Here is a 13,149-nt window from a genome sequence, read left to right as displayed (position 1 = left end):
TTAACAAAAGAAAGGATAAAAACCATATGATCCTGTCGATAGATGCAGAAAAAGCATTTGACAAAATACAGCACCCTTTCCTAATAAAAACCCTTGAGAAAGTCGGAATAGAAGGAACTTACTAAACATTATAAGAGCAGTCTATGAAAAACCCACAGCTAATATAATCCTCAATGGGGAAAAACTGAGAGCATTCCCCCCTGAGATCAGGAACACGACAGGGGTGCCCACTCTCACCACTGTTGTTCAACATAGTGCTGGAGGTTCTAGCATCAGCAATCAGACAACAAAAAGAAATAAGAGGCATCAGAATTGACAAGGAAGAAGTCAAACTTTCACTTTTTGCAGATGACATGATACTCTACATGGAAAACCCAATCGAATCCACCAGAAGCCTCCTAGAACTGATCAATGAATTCAATAAAGTCGCAGGGTAAAAAATCAATGTACAGAAATCAGTTGCATTCCTATACACCAAAAATGAAGCAGCCGAAAGAGAAATGAAGAAACTGATCCCATTCATGATTGCACGAAAAACCATCAAATACCTAGGACATTTGTCCCTTTGTACCTGAGTTACTTCACCTGGCATGACGGTTTCATGGCTCACTTATGTGTAGTATATTATCAGAGCTTCATTCCTTCTTAAGGCTGAATAGTATTCCATTGTACGAATATACCACATATTGTTTACCCATTCATTCATTCATGGACACCGGGATTGTTTCCACCTTTCAGCCATTGTGAATGATGTTAAAATGAACGTTGGTATACAAGGATTTGCTCCGGCCCCTGCTTTCAATCCTCTGTGCATAAACTTAGGACCTGGAATTGCTGGATCATACAGTAATTCTGTGTAGAGCTTTTTGAGGAACTGCCCAGCTGTTTTTCATAATGACTATAACATTTTACATTCTGGCCAGCAATGTACAAGGGTTCCAATTTCTCTGCCCCTTTGCCAAGACTTGTCATTTTTCATTTTAATGATAAAAGGCATCTCAATAGGAATGATATGATATCTCTTTGTAGTTTAGATTTGCATTTCCCTAATGATTAGTGATGTCAACAACCTTCATGTGCTCATTGGCCCTTGTATATTTTTATTGGAGAAATATCTGCTTAAATCCTTAATCTATTTTTGAATCGGGTTGTTTATTTTTTGCTGTTATATTGTAAGAGTTATTTATATATTCTGAATATCAATTCCTTATCAGATACATGATTTGTGAAATTTTTTTCCCATTCTATGGAGCATCTTCACGCTCTTGATGGTGTCCCTTGAGGCAAAGTAGCTCTTAGTTTTGTTGAAGTCCAATTTATCTATTTTTTCATTTTGCGAACTTTGCTCTTCGTGTCATATCCATTAAATCATTGCTAAATCCAATATCATAAACGTTTCCCGCTATGTTCCCTATGTTTTCTTCCAAGATTTTTGTAGTTGTAGTTAAGATTAGGTCTCTCATTCATTTTAAGTTAATGTTTGCATATGGTGTAACATAAGGGTCCAAATTTATTTTTTGCACGTGGAATCCAAAATTTCCCACCACCATTTGTTGAAAAGACTGTTCTTTCCCTACTGAATGGTCTTGGCACCCTTGTCAAAAATCAATTGACCATACATGTCAAGGTTTATTCTTGGGTTCTGCAGCTTATTCCATTGGTCTATATATATGTCTCTCCTTATGCCAGTACCACACTGTTTAGCTTGGTAGTAAGTTTTGAAATCAGGAAGTGTGAATCTTTCAACTTTGTTCTTTTTTTCTCAAGATAGTTTGGCTACTTGAGATTCCTTGAGATCTCATATGAATTTTAGGGTGAATTTTTCTGTTTCTGTAAAAATGCCATTGGGATTTTAATACAGATTACATTGAATCTGTACATTGCTTTGGGTAATATTGACATTTAACAATATTCCAGTTCATGGATGTGGGTTATCTTTCCATTTACTTAGGTCTTCAACTCACAGAAATGTCTTATAGCTTTCAGCATGCAGGTCTTCTACTTCCTTGGATTCAATCTTCCAAGTATTTTGTTCTGCTTAATGCTATCATAAATGAGTTCCTTTTTAGATTGTTCACCGCAAATGTATAGAAATACAACTGATTCAGGGGTGTTGATCTTATATTTGAATCTTTACTATGTTCATTTATTGGATCGAACAATTTTTTGTGTGAATTCTTTAGGATTTTCTATATATAAGATGATATCATCTATGAATGGAGATCCTCTGACTTTCTTTCTGGTTTAGATATCTTTCATTTGTTATTCTCGCCTAATTGTTCTAGCTAGGAGTTCCAGTAGTCTGTTGAACAGAAGTGATGAAAGCAGGCACCTTTGCCTTGTTTCTGATCTTGAGGGAAAAGCTTTCAGCCTTTCACTGTTGAATATGATGTTAGCTGTGAGATTTATGTATTTCATATGGTCTTTAACATCTTGAGGGAGTACCTACTATTTATATTTTGTTGAGCATTTTTATCATGGAAGGGTGTTGAAGGTAATATTCTTTTTCTTTAAATTTTTTTGTTTGTTTATTTTGAGAAAGAGAGCATGCAAGCAGGACAGGGACAGAGAGAGAGGGGAGAGAGAATTCCAAGCAGGCTCTGCACTATCAGCACAAAGCTTGATGCAGGGATCAGACTCAGGAACCACGATATCATGACCTGAGCCAAAATCAGTAGCTGGGTGCTGAACTGATTGAGCCTCCCAGGGGCCCCTATGACATTCTTTTGCTATATCAATTCAGCTGATCATGGTTTTTTTCCCCTTCCCTTCATTGTGCTTCATTATGTCATGTTAGATAAAAATGATAAAACTAGGCAGGGACCCTAAACCCTAAAATTCAACTGTCATGTTGAATTAGGATTGGAAGACTCAGTTCTTCTGCCTCTGCCTTAGGCCAGATCCTTATCTTACACTTGGATTCTTAAATATGCTTTTCAAAACAGTCCTCATTTTACTGTCAGTGGATCTTGGAATGATTGTACTTATCATACATGAAAGAATTTTCTGTCTTAAAACTGCCATAGGGGCTCCTGGGTGGCTGAGTTGGTTAAGCATCTGACTCTTGATTTTTGGCTCACATCATGATCTCATGGTTCATGAGTTCAAACCCTGAGTCGCGCTCTACGCTGACAGCATGGAGCCTACTTGGGATGCACTCTCTCTGCTGCTCCCCTGCTCGCTCGCTCTCTCTCTCTCTCTCAAAATAAATAAAACAAAAAAAGATGCTGCAGCATGCCATGGGGGTGGAAAGTGGGTGCTACTGGTATTTCTCTGGCTCTCTCCCAGTCACTCCATCTGCACGCTGCTCACTATCTGACCAACCCTCCTGACACCTCCTTTCATCAAGCACCTCCTTCATTCACCTCTTGGCGCTCCTCATTTCCGGCCATAGTCAACCTTGAGGATGTTGGCGGTGAGCAGTGAGCTCTGCAGTATGTATGTATGTATGTAACAGATGTGCAACACCAATGAGCTGCCTTGACCAGAGCCATCACCCAGGAGCCATGTTCTCTGGGAAATCTCTGGGGGCCCAAGCCCTGGAGCAGAAGGAGGCAGTCAAGCTTCAGGTAGTGGTAGGCATTGACATAAAGCAGGTGTAAGCACTGACCAAGGACATGTGTCCCTTGCCAAAGAAAACATACTTAGGAGAAGCTTAGACATCATTCGTTCAATGAAGATTTATTGAGTGCCTGTTTTATGTAAGCATTGCGATAAGCAGTAGGGATTAAAATTAATATGGCATGATCCCCATCTTTGAAGAATTTGTAGTCTACTGGGAATAAATAATTTTTGAATGTTAATTTTGTTTTTGAGAGACAGAGCACAAGCAGGGGAGGGGCAGGGAAAGAGGAGGACAGAGGATCCAAAGCAGGCTCTGCACTGACAACAGAGAACCCAATGTGGGGCTTGAACCCATGAACCATGAGATCATGACCTGAGCCCAAGTCAGGTGCTTAACTAACTGAGCCACCTCAGTACCCTGGGAATAAAGAATTTCTAATTCTTGACTTTCAATGAAAGATTTGGTTTGTCCCTGATCTCCAGGCTATACATAACCTGTTTCATTTTTAACCTCATAATAATATTGAATGAGTACATATGTTAGGACATAAATATAAATCTTAAATGTAAATTCAGTGTTTTACTGGAGTCTTAAAGGCTTTCATACATCTGAAGCAAACAAATATCTGCTTCTTAAATGTTTAATGCTTAAATAATTCTCCAGCAGGCTAGGGAGTCCATGGATTTTGCAAATTTTATACATATTCCCATTTAATATTTTATTTTCTCCTGAACCATTTGATATGGAACATCTCATGCATAGAACAGAATTGGCTTATTCAGACACCCAGCCCTGAGGGGGGAAAGTGTGGATTTTTGATCTGTTGAAGAACAGTTCCTACAGTCTACACCCTAGAAGGAAATGGAATGTGGCCCACGGTATTAGAATAAGACTCAGAATTGCCTGCCTTCAAAATTCATCTTAGAGTAATGGGTAAGAACAGTTCTGGAAGTCCCAACTCTGCTAGCTGAGTGATCACAGTCATTTAGCCATTGTGGTCCCAGTTTTCTGTAGAATGAGGATCATGGTGAATTCAAGGGGACTACTGTGAGAACAGCTGTGATCATGGCTGTCACCTTTCTTCTCTGAGCCTCCTTTCTATCAAAGGAAGGAATTTGGATGAGATGATTGCTGGGCCATAATTTCCTGAAATCCTGTTTATATCTTTAAGTCAGTATTTCCCAAAACATGTTTCTCAGGAGGATTTTAAGTATGTGATAGGACATTCCTTATTTTTTTTAATTTAAAAAAATTATTTCTCAATTTCTCTTCTTGAGAGAGAGAGAGACAGAGCATAAGTGGGGGAGGGACAGAGAGAGACACACAGACTCTGAAGCAGGCTCCAGGCTCTGAGCTGTCAGCACAGAGCCCTAATCAGGGCTTAAACCCATGAACTGCATGATCATGACCTGAGCCGAAGTTAGACACTTAACCCACCGAGCCACCCAGCACCCCAGGACATTCTATATTTTAACAGTTATTGCAGACAGGATAGAATTGACAACAGGGCTAGCACTACTCAGGGGATATGCCTGAGGCCTGCAGTCGGATTTGTTCGGCCTCACAAACCCCAGCTGCCTATCAAGATGCTACCCCACAGCTTTCCATGATTATCAAAAGTAAGTGGGCAATGAATGGTTAGTTTTATGATAACCATTTTGGGTCTATTGGACAGAGGAAGAAGAGGCAATACAAGTTTAATTCCATAGCAGCAACTTGGTGCCCACAGAGCTCCCCTCTGGGATTCGACATGTAGATTCATTCAGCACGTGAGCTTCTGGAGGAATCCTTGAACAGAACCCCCCCCCCCCACCAGAAGGGGGAGAGAGCAGAGTCTGGTACTACTTTGTAGACCCCAGACCCCAGAAGCCTTCTGCTATGTAGACCCCAGACCCCAGAGGCCCGCTGAAGTGTAAGGAGGAAACGGGCATTAGCCTTTAACACCCTGCAGTTGATTTCTTGGGCTCAGAAGCACTACAGTAGCAGGAGGGCGTCAGGAGTGGCCAGCTGAAGTGGATGTGGTTCACCTCCCAATATAACCTGCATCCCAGACGCAGTGGGTGATGAGGGACCAAAAACTCCAAAAGGCAAGGAGGGGGGCGAGGCTGGGCAGGCTTTCCCCACTGACACCATCTGTAAATCTTCTTGTTAAGAAAGGGATGTCATAATGGAAGGTCCAGATGGACGATAAGCCGTTGGCATGCTTCTCCTTCAAAAGCTGTATCACATAGTCTCTTTTGATCAAACAAATAATGTTCTCAAAAGAGGGCAGAAATTATTTTAAAGAGAAGAAATGGGTGGGTGGGGACAGGAAAAAGAAGAATCTTACCCCCAGAGATAAAATTATTCTGTGTCAGCAAAACTGCTTACATTCACTCTGATAGGAAAGAGTCAGAGGGGTGCTGAATGGTGAAGCAGTGTAGAAAAGAGAGGAATAAAGCATGTGAAAGCAAAGAGTGTCTGAGAATTGTGCTTCAAATTAAATTATATGCAGTGGTTGCAAATGAATGAATGAAGGGACAGGACGAATGAATGAATGTGTTGAGTTTGGTACAGAAGGTCACAATCTTCCATGATCTCCCGGTTTGTGAGTGCGAGCCCCACATCAGGCTTGCTGTTGTCAGCCTGTCAGTCCAGAGCCCACTTCCCATCCTCTGTCCCCCTCTCTCTGTCCCTCTCCTGCCTCTGCTGTCCCCAAAATAAATAAATATTTTAAAAAGCTCATAATGTTATTATTTGGGGGTAAGGCTATGCTGCTAAAACAGAGATACTAAATAAGGTGGCTTAAAGCACACACAGTTGACCCTTGAACAACGAGGCAGTTAAGGGTGCCAACCCACCTCAGAGTTGAGAATCCACATAGAACTTTTGACTCCCCCCAAACTTAACTACTAGCAGCTTACTGTTGACTGGAAGTCTTACTGATTAACAGTCTATTAACACTTAATTGTATGTTATACACACTATATGCTGTATTCTTACAATAAAGTAAGTCAGAGAAAATAAGATGTTAAGAAAACCATAAGGAGAACACATTTATAGTTCTGTTCAGTGTTTCTATATGCATATTTTTAGGCCCTGCATATAAATGGATCCTGATAGTTCAAACCCATATGTTCAAGGGTCAACTGTACAAGTTTGTTCCTCCTTCCATGGCAGTCATGAGGCGAGGCGCACACGCCATGGGGCAGATCTGTCCAGCAAGAACCCAGATGTCTTCAAAGCTGTGGCCATTCCATCCCTCGGACGTCATGACTGATGGTTGGTAATGCCTGCTGTCTCTTTCTCCTTGGGGCGCCTTGTTCAGTCCATTACATTCAGGAAGTGTTGGGGGAAATTATTTTAACACACCTTTGCCAATATCTTTTGTAAAAAATGCTTTTATATTATTATGTGCTTTAATTATATTTTCATCAAAACATTGGAGCAGCAGATTGAGATAATTAAAAAAATGAAAAATGTCTCCCATGCAACCTAATTACCAAAATCATGCTAAAAGATTAACTAAATGAGTCTTCCTGTCATTAAAAAAAAAATCTGACTTTTTCAATTCAAATAAACTGTTAAAATTTGAGAAATAGAATAAAAACCAATGAGAGATAAGTGATGCAACAAATCTTATAAAAGCAGTTAAGTCAAGATGAAAGTGCTGTTGTAGTAGTAGAACATTTTCATTATGTAAATTTTTCTCATTTGCTTATGCAAGATAATATGCAGCTACAACATTAAGTTATTCATGAAGCAGAGGGGATGCTAAAAGGAATGATACTCCTTTGGCACATGTGCATGCATACGTATACTGAACTCTGGTGTTTGGAAAAAAGTACAAATCATGTATAAAATTAAGTAATTCCATTAATTCTGTTAGACACACTGATCAAACTTTTTCAAAGTGCTTAATAAAAGAGTAAAATAGACTGGTAAAAATCAAATTGATCTAATATCTAGTATACATTGTAGTTTTTAATAATATGACATAGTATATATTAAATATTTTATAAGATGAATTAAGCTCAAGGCTATAACTGGAATATTTCATATGCCTGGATAAATATGTCTTAAATAGCTTCTTGTGTAATGCACACCAAAATCTCAAAAGAAGTCATGTAAACATTTACCATAGATTTTGTCTGGTGAAAAGTCAGAAAGTTCTCCTGTCCTGGCCCATGCTGCCCTGGTTGTTCGGTGGTGTTTTTCTAAACAGTAAACTCATTCTAAGGATTGTTCTATGTTCTAGAGAGTAGCTGAAAAGACTTGCTTATGTTTTAAATACATGACCCAAAAAAGCGCCATTTAGATGGTTAGTCTTTTGGGGCACCTGAGTGGCTCAGTTGGTGCGGCATCTGACTTTGGCTCAGGTTATGATCTCATGGTTCATGGGTTCAAGCCCCACGTCAGGCTCTGTGCTGATAGCTCAGAGCCTGGAGCTTGCTTCGGATTCTGTGTCTCCTTCTCTCTCTGCCCCTCCCCTGCTCACGTTCTCTCTCTCTCAAGAATAAATAAAATGTTTAAAAAATTTTAGATGGTTAACCTTTCTTACCGAAGCTCTGATTTTCTATCTCCAATCTCCCTGATGAGTAATTCATTCTTCTGGCAATCACTGAGTAGTGGAAAAGGGGAGGTAAGTGAACACTGGCATTACTGGTATCCCCAATACTTTATGATACACGTATCTGATTTCAGAAGGTCCCCACAAGGGCCAGTGTGTTCTACACCTAATGCCACAGTTCATCTTCAGCAGAGCAATGACTAAGACAAGAAAGGATAGAAAGTTTTAGGGCTGTGAGTATGGTGACTTGATTAAGCACACCCAAATAATGGTTCAAATAATTCTGTTGTTTGCAGCCCTGGAGATTTTTACACCTTAGGTCAGTGCACTTTAGATTTAGAATAGGCAAGGGGTGTGCTTTTCTTGTGAAGAGCAGGAGGAGGGTTCTCCAAGTGACAAAGGAGAGCCTGTGATATTAGGAAGGAGTACATCTGGGAAGCTGAAGATACAGAAATGCATTAAAAGCGCCCTTTTCCACGAAGCACTTGGACATCTTTACACTCATGGGTCCTTCTCCTGGAAGACCCCCCGCTCAAAGTCATTGATCAGCTTGAATTCTTTCCTGCGCCTCTCCAGCCAGCCATGGCCTGATTGGTTCCACCTTTCTCATTCCTGTGCGTTCTACTGAAGAACAAGGAAACACACAGACATGCAAAATTCAGTGCTTACTATCTGGCCTGTGCCGGGTCCTGTGCTAAAGGATGCACGGGGATAGACAAGTCCCTGCCCTTCGGTGACCTCAGCACAGCACTACCCCAGGGCACTGTGTGACATACTCAAAGCAGGATCCAGAATAAACTCTGGAAGTAGAGGAGATTAAGGCTGTGAAGGCCTCATCGAGGAGGAGAGAGACCAGAGGATGATTGGATTTGCCCCATCTGGAGAAGAGCAAAGACCCTCCCCAACATCTGAAACACTTGATCTGTTAGACTGGACCAAGTTTTGGAGAGAACGCTTGCCAGACATGGGCAGGTATGAGGTCTCTGTGGGAATAGTGGCCAGAGGTCAGGCTGGCTCCCTGGGGCACTCTTTGACATTAAGGCATTGATTTCCCTGTATTTGTTTGCATATCTCATTGGCAACAATCACAGAGCAGAGCACAGAGTCCTGAGGCACAGAGCAAGCAGTGGTTCTCAGCCTCAAGCGTATATTAGATCCCTGGAGGGGAAAGAGTGGTACAGAGGACTGGCTTCTCCTACTTCCACCGCTATCTGAGTGGTGGACGGTGGGATGCAGCCATCAGGAACTTTAAAAAGCATCCTTGCTGAATCTAACATACATCTGGAGCCAAGGCACAGGAGTGCGACATGTTGAGGGAAAAACTGGGGAAGGAAATGTCCCTGGCAATGCTGCAATGGACAGGCCCTTTGAACTGCAAGGCAGAACGAGGACTTTGAGCAGCAGGAAGGAGCCGGGAGCAGACAGTATGCACCTGAGTGGGGAGGTAATTTTGATGAGGGCTGGCATCCTTGGTTTGGGCCACTGGTCACTCTGGTAATTCTGAAATTATACACGTGAATGCTGACTGTTCATACTGAGTATTCAAAAAGTCTCTTTCCCTTTACAGCTACGGTTTCTACAGCAAATCCTTCTCAATCTCTGGTAGCTCGTCTTGTAAGGACCCATTGTGACTTATCGGTGTCTTTGCCGCTGTGGTTTCCTGGCCACACGAAAGGATTGGCATGTGTGCCTTGATGGACTCCCAGCCATTTCTTCTCCCCACTTGTTTTCATCAGTGGGGATGTCTGCACTGCTGTGGGGATAACTTCAGAAAGACTTTAAGGCCCTGAGGAATCCTTGGCCAGAGATTCCAACTGAAAAATCACAACCATCCCCTGCTCCTGGTTTGAAATGAATGATGATCTGTCAGTTTCTTAAGTATCGAGTTGTTAATAAATGCAAATGGCAAACAAAAACTGTCTCTTTCGATGCTGATTCCATCTGAAACATGAAAGTTGCCCCCGACAGGACAGTATTATCACTGCACAGGCCCCTGGGTATTTAAGAAAGCTCAAGGACACAGCTGGGGACCCTCAGTGTCTTCCTGTCAAATAACCCAGGGAAATTATGGGTGAACTTTTGTCAGCTTGGTAACAATTGGCAACTTCTCCTTGAAGTTCAAGTCTCTAACTTTGTATCGTTTAGATTCCTGTCCTTTCACTTAAGGGCTGTAGGGAGGTCATCTCCAGCTTATTTCATGACCCTACATGGGTCAGGTACACAACAAGAGAGAATTCCAGGCCAAATGTATCCATCTAAAATGAAGTCACTGACAGGCATTTCTAGGTCACCAACCAAACTGCACCAGAGTTTGGTCATTTGTATTTGTCCCACTATTTACCTTCCCAGTAAGAGCCTCCCTAATTCTTTTAGAAATTTTTTATTCTGATGGCCCTTTCCTTTACTTCTGACACCGTGGTTTTTGATTGAGCATATTTAGAACTCCCCAAGCACCTTTAGAAAAATAAGGATGTCCAGGTCTTAACCCAGACCTTGAAAACTCTTTGAGTTTCTTGAAACTCGGGGTGAGAGCTAGATATGCACACATTTTAAAAAATACCTATTGGTTTTCTGAGAGTGAGCTCGTAGGTAAAAATTCCTTCCTAATCCATTTAGTTTCCTGGTCCATTCATCACACACCTCTAACTGGGTCAACCCTAATTCCTCATCTCAAATTCGCCCTCTCCCCAAAACGCCCATCTCTGACTCTTCAAGGCAGACAAATATGAACTCAAACAAGAGTTTTAAAATATGATGGAGCCTTCAGTGGTGAAGTTTGTGGTCAAAGAAACTGGTTATTATTTGGGATAATAAAAAACAGGAATTCTTTTCTCTTCCTTTTCCAAATGAAGTTTAATTGATAATTCAGCTTCAGGAATAAAAATAACTTCTGAAATGAAGAGTATAAATATGTTTATTAAGTGTTTTTCAGAGTTTATGTCTTTTCTTTCTTTATTTGCATATAGTGCTGATCCATTCTCTTGCCTGAATGTTGTAAAGAAATTAAAATTTTAGGTAGATGAGCTACCTATTCCCACCCTAAAACACCACAAATCCCCTAGAAGCCTTTAAGACAGAACACCTTCCTAGTTTTTCTGTAACGTGTATGGCTGGAATATAGCACCTGCTTGAAATGAAATAGGGACTCAGAGTTCACCTAAACACAACCCCCAAGGTGTCTGGCATTAAACTCACAGACTCAGAGATTTAAGGAATTTGCAAATACCATCTACATACAAAAATGTAGCCCATGCAATTAAATTTACAAAGGCTGAAGGTTCTAAATGGGCCCATGTAGTAAAACTCTTAAGTTACCAGACAGTTATGAACGGAAAAGATCACATTTCTGTTGATGGAAGTCTATAAAAATCTGAGGGAACAGACTGCAGGTAATGAGCACATTACTGCTCTTCTAGTAACACTTTAACTGCTGTTTGTAACTGTTTTGGCTTGTTTATAACTCATTTCCTGATCATTAAGGACTAAGATATAAAAAGAATTCCTACTTTACTCTCTATGAGCTATCGACAAGATGAAGGACAGAGGGCGTTATGGCAGACCGCAGCACAAGCAGGAAAATGCATGAACACTGACAAAATCAAGGCGGTGCTGGGAACACACGGGGGTCCTCTGTGAGGAGGCTTCAGATGGGGACAGTGCCAGACTCCCAGCCCGTTAGGATGTAACATCTAATCCCAGCGGTGGACGCACACCACGGGCTCACAAAACACCTAGTTGTCCCTGCTGCACAAAACAAATTTGCCCAAAGATATGTAAACCTTCTGCAGTGGAAGAACTTACCTCTGCCCCTGTTGAGAGTTAGGCCTTTCCTACTTTTTCCTAAGAACTCCTTCTCCTCACTGGGTCGTAAAACCAGAGGCATGAGGCAGTTGGGCCTGGAGAGCTTTGCGGGCCCCAGTCTCTGACCTGCTACCACACTTGTTTAAGGACAGAGCACTGATAAGACCTGTACTCACAAGCTCTAGAAAAAGCATAGAAACGTGGACTTAATAAATAATCCTTACAAAACTCATTTTATCTAGTGCCTTTTTCTTCCTCTCTGGCAATTAAACTGCCTTTTTGTATTTCCTGAGGCGGTCCCTACTTTGAAGGATTGTAAGGCATTGAAACCCACTACTTGACTACATAATCCTAAGTAATGAAGAACTGACTATGGTCTCTACTTAAAAGTTTTCAGTACTAAAGGTCTTTCAGGTAGTTCGTTTTTATTCCCTGGACAATATTAAATTCAAATATACCTACTCTTTGGATGAGCAGTCAAGTAAAACACTAATATCCCAAATATATTCACTGGGGATAACCATATAAACATATTAATATGAAAAATATTTTTGAAAGTATCAAACGTTTGCCTAATTTGTGATTTTTCCCCCTAATCTTGAATCTTGGGTATTTTGTCACTTCCCATTTTTTACTTTTCCTCTATCCCTAGGGCCTCCTAATTTCATACGACACGAGTAATTTGCTTTGTTTTATCAAAGAAACCAACAAAACCCTGCTATCTCATTGTATTTACCTAAAAATTTAGAAATAAAGAAACCTACTTAAGAAGCACGCTACCTGGTACTCCACAGACACTTAAACTTCAGCCGAGTTACATCGCTGCCAATCACTGAGCTGCAAAATATTTCTCTCTCTCTAACTTAATTAAGCTTGTCAAAGGTTCCAAGAAACCAACTGTGACTCAGCCTTTATTGCGTTCTGATGAGAGGAGTGGTTACAGATCGCTCTCCCCGTACAGGGCGGAGGAGAACGCGGTGTAATCCAGGGCGCCGGGCACGCTGCCCGGCCCGGAGTAGGTGGGCATCCTCTTGATGCAGTACTGGGCCTGATCTGGCGGCAGCTCCCGACGGAGCTCCTCTGCCAGGATGTACGGCTGGAAGAAAACACGCAAGTGTTGGTGAGATCAGTCGCAGAAAACACAGGAACATGAACGGTGTTAATACTTACACGAGGCCTGCATCTGGTTGATTTAAACAAAGGACTGAAGGCGGGGGGGGGGGGGGGGGGGGGG

General features: G+C 41.4%; 1 protein-coding gene across 2 annotated transcripts in view; it reads right to left on the bottom strand.

Annotated features, from left to right (window-relative positions):
* Positions 1–12,798: 12,798 nt before the first annotated feature.
* ACTN2 (actinin alpha 2) overlaps positions 12,799–13,149 on the bottom strand; it is a 68,931-nt gene continuing 68,580 nt past the window's right edge. For both annotated transcript variants that reach the window (XM_029931655.1, XM_029931654.1), the window contains exon 21: positions 12,799–13,011. In XM_029931655.1, coding sequence (XP_029787515.1) covers positions 12,853–13,011 — 159 coding nt within the window. In that variant the 3' untranslated portion in view covers positions 12,799–12,852. The remainder of the gene's footprint in view (positions 13,012–13,149) is intronic.

Source organism: Suricata suricatta, chromosome 2, assembly GCF_006229205.1.
Source record: "Suricata suricatta isolate VVHF042 chromosome 2, meerkat_22Aug2017_6uvM2_HiC, whole genome shotgun sequence".
In the NCBI taxonomy this organism is placed as follows: domain Eukaryota; kingdom Metazoa; phylum Chordata; class Mammalia; order Carnivora; family Herpestidae; genus Suricata; species Suricata suricatta.
Note: the sequence above shows the minus strand (reverse complement) of the source record. Positions and strands in the feature narration are given on the sequence as shown.